General features: G+C 49.5%; 1 protein-coding gene across 3 annotated transcripts in view; it reads right to left on the bottom strand.

Annotated features, from left to right (window-relative positions):
• Positions 1 to 16,812, bottom strand: part of Igdcc4 (immunoglobulin superfamily DCC subclass member 4) — a 37,246-nt gene extending 20,434 nt beyond the window's left edge. For all 3 annotated transcript variants that reach the window (XM_027411338.2, XM_027411339.2, XM_027411341.2), the window contains exons 1-3: positions 16,706 to 16,812; positions 5,111 to 5,464; positions 4,403 to 4,544 (exon numbers count right to left, since the gene is read on the bottom strand). In XM_027411338.2, coding sequence (XP_027267139.1) covers positions 4,403 to 4,544; positions 5,111 to 5,464; positions 16,706 to 16,769 — 560 coding nt within the window. In that variant the 5' untranslated portion in view covers positions 16,770 to 16,812. The remainder of the gene's footprint in view (positions 1 to 4,402; positions 4,545 to 5,110; positions 5,465 to 16,705) is intronic.
• Between the last annotated feature and the right edge of the window lie 2,749 nt (positions 16,813 to 19,561).

Raw genomic sequence — 19,561 nt, 5'->3', positions numbered from 1 at the left:
TGGCCCTCAATGCTATGCTCAGCCCACTACTCACAGAGCTAGGGATGTCTGTGGGAAGGAATGGGTGTGGTTTCTAGTAGGTCCCATCCAGCAATCTACACAGCACTTTAGAGGGCCAGGTGGGGTGACTGCATTGTTACCTGATCTCCTGTTAGAGGATTGAGGAGGCCAGGAGGCCTTGCTTGAGAAATTTGGGGCAGGAAGATTGGGATGATGGGCACTGAGTATTCTCAACCAAACAGGGGGTGATGAGGTCTTCTACAGGGTCAGCTCCAAGTGATGAAAATCTTAGGTGAAAAACTGAGCGGAGTCAGAGGGGGACAGGGCAGAGGTGTGCTGGAGGAAGACCCTTTGCTCCTAGAGAAGCAGGGGCTGAGAAAATCTAAATGTTGGAGAGGTAGAACGGACCAGGGACTGAAGAAGGGTCTTGGGAGACATTCTAGACAGGTGCTTGGAAACCTGCAGTGGCAGTGTCACTCCTTTCCTTGTCCCCCAGGTGAACCTCTGTCCCCCATGCAACCTTTGACCTCAGCTCCAGATCCACTCACACATGTGCTAAAGTAAGAGGTGGGGGTATTGAATCAGGAGGGGATGCAAGCAAATATCTGGGCCAGTACCCAACCCACTGCCATGAGAAATTAAATGAGAAAGAACAAGCAGGCCCCTCATGAGACCCCCTCATGCCAGACCCTACCTAACAAAGCTGCATTCCAAAGCTTTTCCTCTTCCCTCCACCCTCCAGCTAATAGCCTCCACTTTCTAACCCTAAGGGTCTCTGGTCTTGCCAGGAAAATGATACACCAAGTGCCAAGAGCAAATCTGTTCCTAGAACTTAACTTTGTGTGCATGGGTAGACACGCTCCTTTCTTGGGCACAGAGCTGTAGCTGCAGCCAGAGGCAAGGTGGGACCCTGCCTGCTCAGGGCTGTCTAAACCTTTTCTGTTTTTGTTACAATGTAGTTTTGGAAGCTCTGATTTTGGAAAGATGTCCGGGATGTATTGGCTAGTAGGGGAGAAGTCACAAAATATTGCTTAGGAAGAAATTCTGGTTTTGGAAAACAGATAAATGATAGGTTGGGATGCATGAAGAAAAAGCCAAGGTTGGGTAGTGCATGGGGTTTTCTCTGCATAGCAATTACTGGGGACTCTTATTTGTTGAGCTTCACAAAATGAAATAAATAATTATTTGAGATAAAATATGATACCACAGGCTGGTCTGAAACTCACTCTGTACAGTTGAAGATGAGTCTGAACTTCTGATCCTTCTGCCTCAACCTTCTGAATGCTGGGATAGAACATTTTCTTTTCTTTTAAGATTTATTTATTTATTATGTATACAGTGTTCTGCCTGCATGTCAGAAGAGGGCACCAGATTTCATTATAGATGGTTGTGAACCACCATGTAGTTGCTGGGAATTGAACTCAGGACCTCTGGAAGAGCAGCCAGTGCTTAACCTCTGAGCCATCTCTCCAGCCCCGGGATAGAACATTTTCAAATGTGAAACTTAAAAGTGTATGCCTTTCCCCATTTTGTTTTGTAATGGTGGGCTTCCACACAGAAGAAACAGCAATGTAGAAGGGCGAGAGAAACAGTTCTAATGTATGTGGCTGTGGCAAGGGACATGACATATCTGGGTAACAGTTTTTTCATCTGGAAAAAGAGTCCAGTGATCCTGTCCTGCGTGCTTCACAGCTCTGACCCTCTTCCCACGAGCTCACATTCCGTAAGGGACACAGACACCATAAGTTACAAACTGCAAACACATTTATACAGGTATGAACCTCACATGTATTTCAAATGGACTGTATGGAATACTCAAAATGTTAGTAACTATGTTTAGTTAGTAGGTGACCTTCCTTCTCGTTCCGTAAAGTTGCGTGTTTTGGCATAAATCTTAACATAAAGTCCAATTGTTAGTCTCATTTATGACTGGCCCCTGTGGAAGACAAAGTATACCCTATTATTAGAAGTTAGTGTAAGTGGGGCTGGGGTGTAGCTAAGCTGGTAGAGTAGACATACACAAAACCCTGGGTTTTATCCTCAGCACTTCATGAGCAGGTTATGGTGGCTCATGCCTGCAGTCCCAGCACTGGGGAAGTAGAAGCAGGGAAATTGGAAGTTCAAGACCAACCTAGGCTACATGAGATTGCCTTGAAATAAACAAACAAACAAGAGTAAACACCAGGGATTGCTTTGGGATTTAGCTGTTAACATTAGTTAGAAAATCTGTGCCTTTCTTCTGACAATATGGTTGTACTGAAAATGTTCACAGCCTACAACCTCCTAAAACCACTGGGCTGAGTTTACCACTATCATTTTGTATATCTGGACACATGTGAAAATACATACCTTGGCCAAAATCAAGTTGCTGTTTTAGACATTTCTTTATTCCCTGACACAATGTGCTGGGGCATGTGAGCCTGGGCTATTTATAGACCAGGATCAATTTTCAGAGGACTTGGTGGCAAGCGCTGCTGGAGCCAGGAGCTGGCAGCTTCACCTTGTGGGTGACGCCTGTAGCTCCATGGGATGATGCCTGAATTAGATGCTGGGAGGGAAAGTCTGATCCCTGCTGTTCTAGTGAGGCCAGCCTGGTCTACATAGTGAGATCTAGACAACCCTGGAACACACAGGGAGATCCTGTTTAAAGCAAAACAGAAACCTAACAATGAGTGAAAAACAGAAACAAAAACTAATAAATGGAGCCAAGTATGGTGGCACAGGCCTATAACTCCAAGACTTCAGAAGCTGAGACAGAAAGGTCCTAAGTCCGAGGCTAGCCTGGGCTACCTAGCAAGACCCTATGTCGGAAAAAAAACCCACAATTGACCTCCCCACAAATAACAGTAGTTGGGCAATGAGATAGTTTTTCTTTCTTTGTTGTTTATATGAACTTTAAAAATATATTTTGGGGCTGGGGATGTAGCTCAGTTGCTAAGTAAGAATACTAGCCTAGCATGTCCAAAGCCCAGGGTCCCATCCCTACAACCACATAAACTGTTATTCCAGAACCCAGCATATAGGAAGATTAAGAGTTCAGGGTCATCCTTGACTAATGTTGAGTTTGAGGCCAGCCTGAACTACAATGAGTCCTTGTCTCAAAAAAAAAAAAAAGAAAGAAAGAAAAAGAAAAAACTAATACACTAATATAAAGACTGCATTTGGACTGCCGGGTGGTGGGTTGGGCACACCTTTAATTCCAGTGCTTGGGAGGCAGAGGCAGGCAGATCTCTGTGAGTTTGAGGTCAGCCTGGTCTACAAAGCAAGTTCCAGGACAGCCAAGACTGTTACACAGAGAAACCCTGTCTCAAAAAAACAAAAAATAAAATAAAATAAAAAAGACCATGTTTGGGAAATTCCAACTTGTTTGAATGCCCTTTCCATTTCATTTCACAAATACAGGTAGAGTAGAGCTGAATGGGAAGCCATGTACTAAGGATGAGTGGAGGCCAAGCTACACTAAGTCAACAAGGATCCTATCTGTTGACTTTATCTGATCACAGATGTCCTGTGATTTTTCTACACTTCCCAACCCCATGACTCAGCAAGGTTAGGGGCAGCCCAATAGTCAAGGAGTGAGTTGGGGGGGTGCTTAGGAGTCATTTGGAAGCCAGAGGTGAGGATCCCACTTCCATGTAGCAGAGGATAAAGAGGAAGCTGATAGACAGATGCAGAAGAGGGCTGTGGAACGCTTGGGACAGACCTTTGAAGCCACATCCCCCAAAGATGTATAAGTCCCAAGGGGTGACTTGAAGCCAACCCGGAGACCTCAGAGGCAGAAAGCCTCTGGGTTCTGGGCTGCTATGTGTGCATCTGGACTTGCCAGGAGGCCACAGCAGGGAAAAAGTCCTGGTTGTCCTCTGCTTTGCTTCCAATCTGGAACTTTCGCTGGATTGTTCCACCAAGCCACTATCTTTATAGGAAGAGAGGAGAATGAAACAAGACAGGCCCTATGGACTACTACCAGATGCCTGAGCCTGACAGGATAGAGCAGAGACAGGACGAGAAGTTAGGAGTTCAGGGAGAAACTCCAGAGGAACCTTGGAAAGAGCAATCTGAGCAGAAGCCAGCCTTCTGTCAGTGGCTCCTGCTGTGGTTGTAAATAGATCACAGCCACTCTCTGGCACTTAGTGTCCTCAGTAAAGCAAGCGGTGGACTATGAGTGCTTGGAAGGGCTCTAGACTGTTCTCCAGTTCTATGCACCCCAACCTGGTGGGTGACTTTTTGTCCAGAGAGGAAACCTTCTAACCAGGCTAGAAGTCAGGCTAGCAGTTGGCTCTTGGGTGAGTCTAGGTGATTGGAGCCACCTTGGATCTAAGAATCCCAGCTCTACAGTTCTAAGCATGTCCCAGAACCCTCTGCCCTGCACACACTGGGGCAGACTCCTTTGCAGATCACTCACCGAGGCTCCTCAGGCACTGTCACCTGGTCCTTTTCCCAAGTAATGATGGGGGCTGGTAGCCCCTCAGTGTGGCATTCAAAGCGTGCTGTCCCATTCTCCTCCACTGTCTGGGACTCCGGGTGCAGAGAGAAGTCTGCAAGTGCTGGGGATAAGCACAGTGAAGAGAGAGTGAGTGCAGTATGCACGGTGACACAGAACACAGAGTCATGGAAACACAGAGCCAAGCAAATCCAGAGCAAGGGACACAGTTGGGGAGGGGAGACAGGTGGCCAAGGGAGACACCGTTGGGGAGCAGAGAGGTGGCAAAAAAAAAAAAAAAAAAAAGATTACTGGTTAGATGGTGCTGAGTGAATGCAAGGTCCTCCTCACAGTCACACTATAAGACAGGTTCATTTCTTGGTAGCCTGGGCTCTAGAGAGCCCTGAGGGGTCAGTGCCAGGAGAATGGGGTTGGCTATACCTTTTGTGCATGGTAGTATTTGGGTGGGGAACATAAAAAGACAGCTTTGGGGCCCTGACCCCTTCCTGGTAGACATGCTACCCCTATATACTAGGGCGGGGAAGTAAGGGCAGATAGTAGCAGGGCAGGACCTAGTAGGCAAGACAGGAAAGGAGGAGGGATCCTGGGCTGGGCTTCTGTCCCCCCCCACCCCCATCCCTTCCCTTTGGTCTCCAAATCCCAACCCTCACCCCATATGCAAGCACTTACTGGCAAGCTTGACCACAGCAACCTGGCTGGCCACTACTCCCAGTGGGCCATGGGCCAGACAGGAATAGCTGCCCTCAATGACCTTCCATCTCCTAAAAGCTTCCTCATCAGCACTGTCTTCTGGTTCTAGAGGTGAGGACAGCAACAGGGAGCCATTGGGTAGAAGTTGTAGGTGGTCATGCTCCAGCACAGAGTCCCCATCCTTACTCCATGTCACCCTGGTCGGTGGTCCGGCAGCAGCAGTCCCCAAACTACAGTCCAGCACTGCAGCCTGCTTGGGCCCCAGGACCACTTGCAGTGGCCCCACATCACAGCTCAGCTTGACAGTTGTCTCCTGGGGCAACAGCAGCTCTCCTGTGAGGAGAAAGAGGCACCAGGGCTGTGGGTGTGTGGACTTCTGATCACTGGCTCACCACCCAGTGCCAATCTTGTGTGGAAAGACCCTGCATCTATCTGAGCCAGTTCTCCATTTGCCAGAAGCTCCTTTCTTCTTGGGTCCCATCTTTCCATAGTTTGACTTCTTTTTTTTTTAGAACAGTTTCTTTTTTTAATATTTTATTTATTTATGTATACAACATTCTGCTTCCATGTATATCTGCACACTAGAAGAGGGCACCAAATCTCATAATGGATGGTTGTGAGCCACCATGTGGTTGCTGGGAATTGAACTCAGGACTTCTGGAAGAACAGTCAGTGCTCTTAACCTCTGAGCCATCTCTCCAGCCCCTAGCTTGACTTCTTCAACCACCAAAATCCCAGCTCACAGCAGTCTATCACAACAGCCAGAAAGTAGATTCGACCCAAGTGTTTGCTTTTCACCAGTGACTAATATTTTGTTCATTCAGCAGAAGGGATGAAGTACTCTGCTTGCTTGTGCATGGAGGAGCCCTGGAAACTTCATGCCAAGTGAAAGACACCAGTCACCACATGCTACAAACTTGGTGATCTCATTTCCGTGAAATGTCCACAGACAGGAGAGTAGATTAATGGTTACCAAGAATTTTGAAGAGAGAGGAATGGAGAGTGACTGCTAAGGAGCATGAGGTTTCTTTTTGATAAAAATGTTCTAGAATTAAACAGTGTTCGAGGAACACAACTTTATTAGTATATTAAAAACCACAGGGTGGAGGGTACAGTGCAGGGGATATAGCTCAGTTGGTAGATGGCTTGCATAGCATGCAGGAGGCCTGTGTTTGACCCCCAGCACTGGGGTCACACCTATATTCCCCAAATTCCAGGGATGGAGGCAGGAGGATCAAAAGTTCAGGGTCATCCTCATCTTCAGCTATGTAGTAACTTAGATGCCAGCTTGGGCTACATGAAACTCTGTCTCAAAAAAGCATACTTATACACGTGGTGTGGTAAATTCCATGTAAATTGTGAGTTGTATCTTGGTTTAAAAAAAAATACATAGCAATTCCTTCCTTTTAAGGCTGTCGTGAGTGCCCACTCGGATGACATGCAGAAGACGTAGCATTGCCTGGCACTGTGTGGTGGGTCAGTGGTTTTATTCCCTCTGGAATCCAATGGATATCCCCACCACTATCACCCAGCTAAATACACACCACAGCTAGAAAAATGTTGTAAGTGGAAAACTCTGAGAAATGTACTATGTGTGTAAAGCAAGTATGAGTGTGTGTGTGTGTGTGTGTGTGTGTGTGTGTGTGTGTGTGTGTGTGTGTGTGTACATACTGCCTGTAGATCCTAACACTGCCCCTGCCACAAAGGGAGGAGGATCATTATAGAATGCACTCGATCCTGAATCAAGACAACATTGCAGAGGGAAATATTTCTTATCATACTTAAATGATTCAATAGGGCCTGCCCATCATTATTATGGATCTATGGTTTGCCATGTGAGTCCTTCATCACAGCTAAACTGTATCTCCCTGTGCCATAAAAACTCAGTAGTCTAAAGTCTTTTCTTAGTCTCTGGCCTGACTCCTCACTGCAAGGTAGCATGACACATCTGAAAGCAGACCAAGGATGGAAGTGACATCTTTATCATCAGGCAAGTCTGGAGTGGCAGAGCCACACAAAGCAGGAAGGCTAGGCAATCAGGAAGATGTGTGCCTTGAGCTAAGCGCTTCTTCCAGGTCTCAGCTTATTCACTGATACAGAGATATCTGTTATGGAGCAAACACAGCACTCCCCACGAACACCCCACGCTGTTCCATCTATGTTTCCCGACATACATATTCCTCTGTCTGCCACAGCGGTCAACAATTCCTGTGTCTTCATGTTTCCTCCCTATAGCATTCAAAGAGGAATAAGACAGTCCAGGGGCTGGGTGGTGGTGGTGCACACCTTTAGTCCCAGCACTTGGGAGGCAGAGGCAGGCAGATCTCTGTGAGTTCAAGGCCAGCCTGGTTTACAGAGCAAGTTCCAAGATAGCCAGGGCTACACAGAAAAACACTGTCTTGGGGAGATGGGGGTGATAGGCCAGGGACTGGAGAGATGGCTCAGTGGTTAAGAGCACTGGCTATTTGTTCAGAGGACTGGGATTCAGGCTCAGTACCCCCATCAACTCACAACCATTTGTAACTCCAGTTCCAGGGGCTCTGATTTCCTCTTCTGCTCTCTGCAAGCAGCAGGCAGACACAAGGCACATATGCAGGCAAAATGCCTATACACGTAAAATTAATAATAATAATAATAATAATAACAATATAACAACAGTAGTAAAGGGGTGGGGAGACAGTCCTAACTCGCTGAGACAAGGGGACAGGGAAGAGATGTGAAGGATGGAGGGTCAGAAAGAACCTCACCAGACCGCTGCTCTCCCACTTTATCCGCAAGGCTCTCCTAGACAGATCTGGCTGCAAGGCTGGCCTGAGTGATGCAGCAAGTGTCAGGGGAGAAGGCAGTCCCACTCTGGGCATACAATTGAGCTTCCAGGGGCTGGGGAGATGGCCCAGTGGGAAAAGTGTTTTCCACACAGTTGTGGGGATCTGAATTTGGATCCCTAGCACTCACATCTGTAATCCCAGTGCTGAGGAGGTAGAGACAAGTGGATCCCTGGAGCCAGTTTAGCCAATGAGCTCCAATCAGTGAGAGCACTGTCTCAAAAAAGTAAGGTAGGGACTGGATAGATGGTTCAGCCATTAAGGCTATTTGTTACTCTTGCAGAGGACCAGCACTCACATGGTGACTCACAACCATTTGTAACTCCAGTTCCAAGGGATCTGAGGTCCATGTACCTGAATAAACACATACACAAGCAAAACTCTCATACACATCAAATAAAATAAATACATCTAAATTTTAATTAATTATTTATTTCTCACTATGAAATTGCTCTAATGGTGGCATCTGTACAAATGATGTCAGGGCACGACCAGCAGACAGGCTTGTGAGTGAATAGAGGGTTCACCTTGCTCCTATGCTTTAGCTTCTGAGACAGCCCACCTCCTCCTCAAACTCTCCCTCCTCCTCAGCTAAGCATCCTGGTACTTCAGGACACCAGGTGGTTCATGCTGCTGTTATCCTCAGTGAACCGCATCTCATCCATGCCCTCACTTAAAAAAAGACCTCTGCATGCACACTTACACATGAACGCACACATACAACAAATACACACACACACACACACACACACACACACACACACACACACACACACCAGATAGAGACAGAGAGATCAAGGTCCCAGTCTTGCTGCTTCCCCTGCCAGCTGTGACAGCAGCCTGGTGTCCTCTCTGAGTCTCAGTTTCCACATAGTTAAAATGCAGATGCTACTGAGCCTGTGGGAATCAACCAAGTGCTGCAAAAGTGTCAGGGGTTCAGCCCAGAGCCCAATGGACATCGCTCAAGAAGCAGGGAGCTCATTCTTTTTTGGTGGTTCTGGGGATAGAACCAATGGTTTTGTGAGGTTAGGCAAAAGCTCATCACACAGCTGCACCCGGAGCCCCAGCCGCGCATTCTTTAGGACCCTGGGCACCCGTCAAGGAGCTACACAAACGCTCTTTGCTGCTCTTCGCATCCAGCCCTTTCTCTTCTTCTAAAGCCCTAGATTTCATGATTCAAACTTAGAGTCGTGGAAGGCAAGCATGGGCTCTCAGCCCAGCAGCTTCAAATGCTCTGGTCCAGTGGCAGAACTGTAGGCTTGGGTTTCAGAGGAGAAAAAGCCCCCACAAACACGAATCCTCGAGCCCTCTGGCAGCCTCCCCACCCCCTAAAGCATGTCCGGGGCTTGGAAAATCCCCTGCCGTGCTGAACAAACAATGTGAACAGTTGGGGCCCGAGCAGCTGCTGAGTATGTCAGCAGCCTGGGCTCTGGCGGGCAGGACAGCCGCCAGAGGGGCTGGTGGCTGGCAGGGGGGCCCCAGGAGCTCCAGTTCCCTTCCTGAATATTCATGGATCAGCAGATGTCTAGCTTCACTACCTCAGAGGAGCCCAGCAAGGCGGAATCAAGGAAACCCGCAGGGATGAAGACACAGAAAGAGAAGGGGTCCGCTTCAGAGAGCAGCAGGCCTGTGGCAAAGGCTTAGTGGACCCATTTCAGTGGCAACTTTCCGAAGTCCAAGGTCCATTCCACGGGTGAGGAAACTAAGGACCAGAGATAGGGGTGCGGTGTGGAGATCTGAGCAAACGGTCCTTGGACTTTTAGGAGATGAACCGGCAACTAGGAAGAACACTCTTGAAAAAGAAGTTTTCCAGGGAGCTCTGCCCAGATGCCAGCCTCCCTCCAGGAGACTTCTCTGCCTTCCTCTAGGGAAGTTTTTCAAATGCCATTTGCACGTCTCCTGAGCATTTTTCCGTTTCTATTACAGGTGAAACAAGCTTTGTGCTTCGCCCCCATCGTTTGGCCCCCTCCTCCAGGACTAAGTCCAGTCATTTCTTGCACAATCTTGGGTTAGTTCCTTTTCTCCCCTTCTCACTTTTCCATCCTTGTTTAAGGGCAATCTCCAAACTCAAACATTTACAACAAACTTCTTGGACTGGAGAAGCAGCTCAGACCTAGGATGCTGGAGGCCCTGGGTTTGATCCCTAGCTCTGGATAATTAGGGTTTAGTGGTACACACCTGAAATAGGAAATGTCAGAACTAGGGAGGCGGAGACAGGAGGATCAGAAGTTCAAGAGCGGGCTAGAAATATAGCTCAGTCATAGGACTGCTTGCCTAGTATATTTGAGCCCCTAAGTTCAATTCCTAACACTACACACATAAAGTTCAAGGTCATCCACAATGATATAGGGAGTTCAAGTCCAGCCTGGGCTACATAAAACCCTGTTTCAAGAAAAGCAAGCCAGAGGCAGGTCGATCTCTGTGAGTTTGAGGCCAGCCTGGTCTATAGAACTAGTTCCAGGACAGCCAGGGATACACACGAGAAACCCTGTCTTGAAAAACCAAAAGAAAAAAAAGTCTGATTTGTCTACCACCAGGCCCATAATAGTGATGACTGAAATTGGGGAAAGTGAGTAAACCTCACTTGTCCAAGGGACCTTGCTCCCCCAAGCCACTGCATAGCTGACTCCCAAAGTCCTTTGCACAAGCATCTTCCTGGTCTTCACAGGACCAGGAGACACTTGCTGGTACCAGGCTTTCATCTTCAGGGGTTTCCCTCAGTCTACATCAGTCTTTTTGGTGAGACCCAATCATAGATACAGAACTGCTTTTGGAATTCCCCCAGCCATTTCTCAACCTTATTTTTTCTTTTTCTTTTCTTTTTGAGACAGGGTCTTTCAAATTAGCCCCGTCTGTCCTGAAACTCATTATGTAAACCATGCTGGACTCAAACTCACAGAGATTGCCCCTACCTCTGCCTCCTGAGTGCTATGATTAAAGGCATGTGCCACTGTGCCTGGCCCTCAATCTTCTTTTTTTTTCCTCCCCCCTTTCTTTTCTTTCTTTCTTGAGACATGATCTCACTATGTAACCCACTATGTTGACCCTCCTGCCTCTGCTTCTTTTTCTTCTTTGCCACCCCCGACTTCCCCACCCCTGATTTTTTCTCTGTGTAGCCCTAGCTATTCTGGAGCTCGCTCTCAGGTTGGCCTCAAACTCACAGAGATCTGCCTGCCTCTGCCTCCCAAACACTTCTTACACAGGTTTGCACCACCATGCTGGGCTCTAAGAAGCTCTTTTGGCCACCCAAGAGGATAGATTAGGTTTTATAAGACCAGTAAGAACCTAATCAGAAAGGCAATTTGTTACAGAGTTCCAGGGTCTGATTGGAGCTATTTGGTGAGGTCCCCAGGAGCCTGAGTTGGGTTCTATTCTTCATGGAATGTTCAGAAAGGACAGGGTATGTAGGTGGGGGAGGGGAGTAAAGCCAATGACTTGCCACAACATCAGAGCTTCCTTGCTGTTTTCCACAGATTTACAACTTGTTCTCACTTGTAGGGCAATCCTCCCTGACACCATAGGCCACTCTTCTTTCCCAAGAGACACAAGTCAGTTTCTTCCAGAACCTTGGCCACCTTCCTCACCATATACTAAGTCCCTCCCTCCAACAGCTGGAAGGAGAGTCTGAGTGGGTGCCAAGAACACAAGGAAGGCCTCAGCCTCCCTCTATCTACAATCCAGAGAGGGAGACTCATTGTCATCTAGGGTGACAGCAAAGCCACATCCAACATGACCTCCCTCCCTCCACCTGATCCCTCTGATGTCCTTGCTCACCAAGCCATACAAAACAAGCCACCCCCAAGCCTCTGGAAGTTGCCTTGTGGGTTCCCTTGCTACGTCTTCCTAGAAAGGCTTTCAACAGTACTACACTTGTCCCTCCAAGGCTTCCTGCCTCTAGGAAATGGAGTGCCTGATTGCTGCATTTACCACTCCAGACTGTCTTTTTGAGACCCATGTCATGTAGCTCAGGCTGTTGTTGATCTCTATATGCAGCTGAGAATGACCTTGAACCTCTGATCCCTTTGCCTCTACCTCCCAAGTGCTAGGATTACATGCTGGGCTACAGGGCCACCAGCAAGCTACCAACTGAGCTTTTGACTTGTCCTTAATTATCTCTTAGGATCATATCCTAGTTGTCCTTTAGGCTTCAGCATCTAAAACAAGTGTCTTGTGTAGATACTCAATACATATTTCTCAAATGGCTGTGTAGATATGCAGACCCTCTCAAATAATATCATAGAATTCCGTATGCCTTTCCAAGCCTTGGCTTTGTAATCTGTGAAAGTAACTCCCTTCAGAGCTAGGGACGATCTGAATAATACAGACAGAAACTGCCTGGCATATTATGTGGCCTCTACTAAACACCTAATAAAATGCTTTAAAACCACCTAGACTGGGAGCTGGGGATATGCTCAGTTGGTAGAATGCTTACCTAGCATGCATGAAATGCCGAGTTTAGTTCCCAGCACTTCATGTGGTGGTGAACCCTGTAATCCCAACACTCAGAGGGTAAAGGTAGAAGAAATAGAAGTTCGAAGCTACAAAGTAAGTTTAAGGCCAGCCTAGGCTACATCAGCCCTGTCTGAAACATGCTGACAAAAACCACACAGAAACAGAACAGCAAATTCATAGTAAAACTTTGTCTGAACAACATTAGGGCGGGAGCCCTTTATCTTGCTATATAGCTATACAGCTGTATAGTTTCTGCTATACAACTCATATGCTTAAAAGAATTTCTTCTGAACCAACCTGTGTCTCTGCATATGTTCTGCCGATGGGTGCCAGAGCTCTGTCCTCAAAACTACACAATAAGGTCATGTAAATAAAGTAAGAGGCCCCTCATCAAGTGATCAGGAGTCCTGACCTGCACCTGGAGAAAGCTTATTGGCCCTTGGCCTCCTTGACCCCAATGACCCCACTGCCCCTCCACATCTACGGGAATCCTACAGCTAGCCTGGCCCATTCTTGCAGACCCCAGGACATCCTTCCCTGAACCCCACTTTCCATCCCCACGACTTCTCCATAGAGCCCCTTATTCCTCCCCCTGCCTTCCTGGGAGCCCCAGGACTATCTGGCAGCCACATATGTTCTGCATCTAGAATTCCAAGTCTGGTTGCTGTACCTCAGAGACATTGGAGCGAGCAGGAGGTGGGTGAAACAATTCCATATCTTTGGACCAACCAGAGAGAAGACTCAGGTTCAAAGCTGCTAACTTCTCTATGGAAGAAGTGCAGTGAGGGTGAACTGGTTTGTGTACAATTCCCTGGGAAGAGTGGCCAGGCTGCCTTACAAGAAAGAACCAGGAGACTGGTCTGGCCCCAGATCAGTTCCTAATTGAATAACACTCAGGTCGCCCATCTGTAAAATAGACTCTTTTTGAATAAATTCTTTCGATTACTTTCTCTCTTTTGACTGGAGTAAGTTGAGTCACTGTATAGCCCAGCTGCACTGACCTCACTGCAATCCTCCTGTCTCAGTCTCTCAAGCACTGGGGTTACAGATAGGCACCACAATGCCTAGCTTCCTATGTTTCTTTGAGTGCTGATACTATATAATGCTTTGATCATGAGATCTCTTAGCTTGAAAGAGATACAATCAGGAAAATATTCATATATAAATATGTGATTAATTAGGCCATGAAAATACACACAGATCACCTGAAGATCTAGGTAAATTCCCTGCACCAGTCACTATTAAAAGAAGCTTCACATCTTTAATCTCAGCACTGGGAGGCAGAGGCAGGCAAATCTCTGTGAGTTCTAGGCCAGCCTGGTCTACAAAGCCAGTTTCAGGGCAGCCAGAGCTACAACCTTGTCTCAAAACAAACAAAAAGCTTCTAGTGTTGGCCTCTAAGATGGGCTTGAGTCTCAAGGTTGAGAAAGGGATGGTGGGGAGGAGGTTTTCCAGGTAAGGAAAGGGCTCCTATATTCTCAGAGCTCTCTGGGTTCCCCAAACCTCAAATTCTGATTTGATTGGAGATGGGAGCCCCACTCCTTCATATGGTAAAAGATCTGTTTCCTACCACTGCCCTCAGATGTAAATCTCATTCCTATGAACTCACAGCCACGATCTCTGACTGAAGAGCAAGGTCACGGGACTAGACAGGTGCTGCCATTGTTTTAACCCAGTCCCAGACCTCATTCTGGCCCATGCTGAATTTGACTTTCTTCTCTCGCTAATAGACCACATCTATAGGGGCTGGAGTGATGACTCAGTGGCTAAAAGCACTGGCTACTCTTCCAAAGGACCTGGGTTCAGTTCCTAGCACCCACATGGTGGCTCACAACCATTTGTAACTCCAATTTCAGAGGATCTGATACTGTCATCTGGCTTCCACAGGTACTGGGCACATACATGGTATACACTGACATGCTTGCAGACAACACACCCATACACATATAATAAAATTGAAAACAAAGAAAAAAACCACTGATCCATGCTCACACCCTTCTGATTCTGTTTCCTTAATATCTCTAGAATTCAGCCACTCTGGCCATGCTGTTCTGCTAGCTGCCAACACTGTCTGTCTCCTGTATCACCACCTCCTCCCCAGGAGCTGGAGATTCTTGCCTATCCCTGCACCATCCATTCTCCACACTGGCTCCAATGAGCTGATGCAAAGCTAGTCTGAAAACCTGCCCATAGTGGGGCAGGAAGGTCTCAGGCCAGAAACCTTGGTGGGACTGACACTGTTCTTTGCGAGCTGGGACTAGTTCCCTCCTTAGCGTCCTCTCTTGATTCTCTAGTGGCCTACCCCTCCCCCACATGCCCAACTCCCACCACGTATTCTAAATGGCACCAGATTTAGCTTGATGCAATGATGTGAACTAAATCACCTCCCAGTATTGGCACCCCCTGCTTGATCTGAAAGACTCCTCCCTCTGCAGGGCTGGCTCTTCCTCTCGCCATCATTTTCTTCAGAACCTCTCCTGGTCTTCCCAGTATGGCTCGGGAGCCTCTCTTCTGCAGTACCTTGCTAATCCTGACCTCTGACCCTGATCCTAAGGCTGGTAGCCTGCTGCTAGGACCTTATTTGCAACATTCTGGGCATCAGGAACACGTTAACCAAATGCTGTGAAAGAGTGGATGGCCTCCACTCCATAGGGGTGTCTGCAGACTGCAGAGGTTACACACTCAAAGGAGGTTAAACCAGGGCAAGAATAGTAGTTGCTGTAGCCATTCAGGTGGCAGCCAGGGAGAATCTCAAGGCACGCTCCTCTCTGCCTGTGCACTGGGAAGCAGGGAGAGGGCAGTCTCCAGACTCTCTCCCCGATGCTCCAGCCCGAGGCCTCAGAAGTATTTAATAAAGCGCGAGTGAGGTTGCCAGCCAGGATCCCGTGTCCGTGGAGCTTTGGGAAGAGCAGGAGGTAGGGAGGAGCAACTATTCCTTGATCCTTTGGGCTCCCGGAAGACACCTCTCTGACATTTCCCCGCGCTGCATTCACCTGACAACTCCGGGCCCCCCAGGTTCTGCGGCCCAGCCCAACGCACCGAGCGGCCACTGGCTTCCAGCCGGGTCACCGTCTCGGAGGGAAAGGGGCGTGTCTTGCCGGGCGAGCTAGGGTCCGAGCTGTTTTCAGCACTCTCCCACCCGCTGTTTTCCTGGAGATGGGCCTGGGGTTGGCCCGGCGGAGGCTCCTTCCACCCCCCCTCCCGCCGCTCTCCCCTCCCTGCCTCCCTCCCACGTGGCCTGGCCCAGTCTCTCTGGAAAGCCGCAGCAGCTGGAGAAAAATCCCCCTCCCCACCCCCACTGCCAAGTCCCTCCCCGGCTCGCCCCGGACACATCCTCAACTCCCCCCTCGGCAGGGAAGGCAAGAAGTAATCGAACAAAGCGGGCAGCCCATCCCCCTCGCGGCCCTACCACCTAACCTCCCTCGGGCCGCCCCGCAAACGCATACCCCACTGAGAGTCAGAGGGCCCGGGGGTGCCAGAAGCAGCTCTGGCACACACACTTGGACACTTCGTTACCCCCTCCCAACCCTTTTTCCGGTGTGTACAATTGTGATCCTTACCCCTGACCCTACCCCACACTAGGACCGGGGGACTGGAGGGGGCCTTGCTGACCTCCTCCACGCTTCCCCGGTCCGCCCTTTGGGGTGGGGCAGGAGTGACACGCGTCCCATCCAGAGATCTAGTGTTGGGTCCGTTCACTAAAGCAACTGGTTCCCTGCCCTTCCCCCAACCCCCTCCGAACCCCGGGTTTGCGTCCACAACACCCCCACATTCCCCTAGGGCCCTAGTTGGCCCCAGGGGCCACACCCACTGGGCAAAGTTGAGTGTGGTTTTTCTCACCGCCGCCCCCACCACGAGCAAGGACACTCCCCAAAAGCCAGGGCCAAATATTAGCTCAGCTCCATCCAGTTCCACATCGCACCCGACACAAATGGAGGTGTAAGAGCACACACCCGCCCCGCCGGCTCTCTCAGGAACACTCGCGACCGCGAGACGCGTGCGAGCAGGGCAGAAGCATGCCCCGCTTAGGGCTACCAGCGCCGCAGGCACTCGCGCGCTGGCGATGCCACCCGGCACCTTCGGCACGCACTGTGGACACATTCTCCCGCAGGACACCCCCACCCCGACACACACACATGCACACCTCACACGCACAAGGTCCACGCGCAGGGGGACACGCACGGACACAGCAAGGACACACACCCCCCCTGAGGGCAAGTCCCCGCAGCCCCCCGGCGTGCAAACATCGCGGGTGCTAGGGACGCCCACTCGTGACTGCGGCCACCCGGGCCCTTACCGCGCGCGGACAGCAGGCAGAAGGTCAGCGCCAGGAGCCCGCGGCCCGTGTCCGCCCGCGCCATAGGGCCGGGCTCGGGCCGCGCCCGCCGCCGCCGCGTCCGGGCGCCTGGGCCGCCGCCGGGGGAGGGCGCGCCGGGCGTCAGTGGCTCCGGGAGGCGCGGCGCCGCGGGCGGGGGGCGCGGCCTCCGGGGCCCGGCCCGAGCGGGGCCGGCGCGGGGCCGGGCCGCGGCCAGCTCACCCGCCCCTCCATCGCCATCTTGGGCGAGCGGCCCACGCGGGGGCGCCCCGCCAGTGTGGCCACCCTGCCCCACAGGGAACCCTGCTCCTGGGCACCACGGGACTGCTCCTGCGCCCCACTCTGCACGCTGCGCCTTCCACTCTCCTTCCTGGTCACCTCAGGCTCCTTTCTGTTCATCTTTTACCTGAGCCTCTGAATCTTGTCCTTGTCATGACCCTAGCTCTGTTCCAGGCTCGGTGGAGGCCAATTCATTGAGCCCTGTCTTTTTCCACCTCACGTCTTGACCTGAATCCTGCTTAGCTTCTCCACAGGCTGTAACAAACAGCAGACCCACTGAGGACACCACAGTCCCTTGTCCCTCTACCTCTGACATTCCAAGCTGAGGGATTCTCTTGGCTTCCTTCCTTACTCCTCAGTTGCCAATCCAGTCTACTGTGTTTGTCTCTGTGAGAGACAATGAAGACTTGCTTGCTCTCATTTTACACACCTTCATATGAGGAGTACTGGGACTTGGAGGGGGGCTTTCTAAGGACAGGAGGCTTAGGGCAGGCAGCAGGTGCAGGGTTTGCCTGTGGTGTTGGGTCCTCCCCACCTTTTCACTGATTGTGTGGTTCTCATTTTCAGGACCGCCTCTTCTCCATGTTTCTCTAACTGACCTAGCAAGGTCAGGTGCCTCAGTGTCTAAAGCTGGGAAATCAATGGTCAGGCTGGGCTGGGGAGAAGAATCAACACAAAATGGCTACTTAAAATGCCACATTTGAGACTGCAGAGATGGCTCACTGGCTAGAGTGTTTATTGCCTTTGCAGAGGACCTATGTTTGGGTTCCGGCACCCACTCAGGCAGCTCACATCAGCCTGTAACTCTAGCTCCCGGAGGTCTGAGACCTCTGGCCTCTGTGGTATGTGCACCTACTAGCAGATACATAATTACATACAACTTAAAATAATAAAAATGAATCTTAAAAAACAAAACAAACAAACAAACAAAAAACCTATGGGTGGTGGCAGCTCACTCCTTTAATCCCAGCACCTCACAGACAGGGGCAGGTGAATCTCTTTGTAGGCCAGCCTGGTCTACAAAGTGAGTTCTAGGACAGCCAGGACTCTTATACAGAGAAGCATCCTGAAAAAAAAAAAACACAAAGAAAGACAGACAAACAAACAAAACCTCCACCACATTTGAGGCTGGAGCCATGGCTCAGTGGTTAAAGTGCTTACTGCTCTTACAGAGGACCTGGGCTCTGGTCCCAGTACCCACATGGCAGCTCACAACCTTCTGTAACTCCACTTCCAATGGATCTGATGCCCTCTTCTGATCTCTGAGGAAGATGCCACACACATGGTACATATAAATTCATGAAAATACACACATACACATAAAAATGAATTACATTTTTTTTAAAAAGGAAAATGCTATATTCTTCCATTTCTTGTATTTATTGGTGTTCCAATGACTTAGAACCATTTAGTTTCTGGCTCATATGCATGCTGGTTAGCTAGCCCTTACTATGACTGTACTTTCTGGGAGTACTTTTAGGGAGAGATTAAGACTATACTGTCAAACCAATTATGTAGTCAAGATGACCTTGAACCTATGGTCTTCTTGCCTCCACCTCTATAACGTTGGGATAGTAGGAGTGTTCCCCCCATGCCCCATTGATGAGTGCTGGGGAATGAATCCGGGGCTTCACAAATGTTACACAAGTGCTCAGCTAACTGAAGCACAGGCCCACTGTGTCTAATGGAAACTGGCATTGCATTGTCCCATTTCCTGCTCAGCCTCATTTTATTCTAGAATCATCATTAGCATTTCACCTGGCAGATGCTCCTTCCTTCAAAGGTAGTGATCTCTTGGTCCTCAAGGCTTTAATAGGCTCTCATCTTTCTCCTGGTGATGCTGAATGCTGGTCTCCAGCCTGAACCATCTTCCTAGATTTGCACTACCTTCCCAGCAGTTTCCCCATCCTGATCCTCTCTCCAGGCTTCGCTGTCTCAGTTCCTAGCACCAGCATCCTTCCTGTAGCTCAGATCTAATCTTTTGAATTTAAGTACAAATGACGTGTGTGTGTTGTGTGTGTGTGTGTGTGTGTGTGTGTGTGTGTGTGTGTGTGTGTGTTTTGTGTGTGGGGGGTCAGGCCTCATTGTTACAGCACAATGTGAAGGTCAGAGGACAGCTTTGCGGAATGTCCCTTCACCTTTTACATGGGTTCTAGGGATTGACTCCAGGTTGTCAGGCTTGAACACCAGGCACCTTCACTGCTGAGCTTCCTCCATGGTCTTGCAGTCAAGTCTACTCATCTTTGATCCTTCTCCACCTGGTTTCCATTCTGCCTTGCTCACCATCCGCACCTCTCCCCTGGATTGTTGATGTAAACTCACTACCTCATTGCTGCCTTTTTCCCTTTCAGCTCATTGGTCCATACAGCAGCCAATGAGTTCCTGTCAAGATAAGATCATGTCACAGCTCTGCTCAAATCTCACCAGTGGCTTCCATCACAGAGAAAAACCAAAGTCCTGTCTCTGACTCCCCTTTGAAGCTATCTTGTTTGCTTACCCGCTCCCCAACAACACCGAATCCTTCCCCTCCAGCCTCAAGACCTTTGCCCAGGACTGGGG

Source organism: Cricetulus griseus, chromosome 4 (genome assembly GCF_003668045.3).
Source record: "Cricetulus griseus strain 17A/GY chromosome 4, alternate assembly CriGri-PICRH-1.0, whole genome shotgun sequence".
NCBI classification, from domain to species: domain Eukaryota; kingdom Metazoa; phylum Chordata; class Mammalia; order Rodentia; family Cricetidae; genus Cricetulus; species Cricetulus griseus.
The sequence above is the reverse complement of the archived record's forward strand: the minus strand, read 5'-3'. Positions and strand labels throughout refer to the sequence as shown.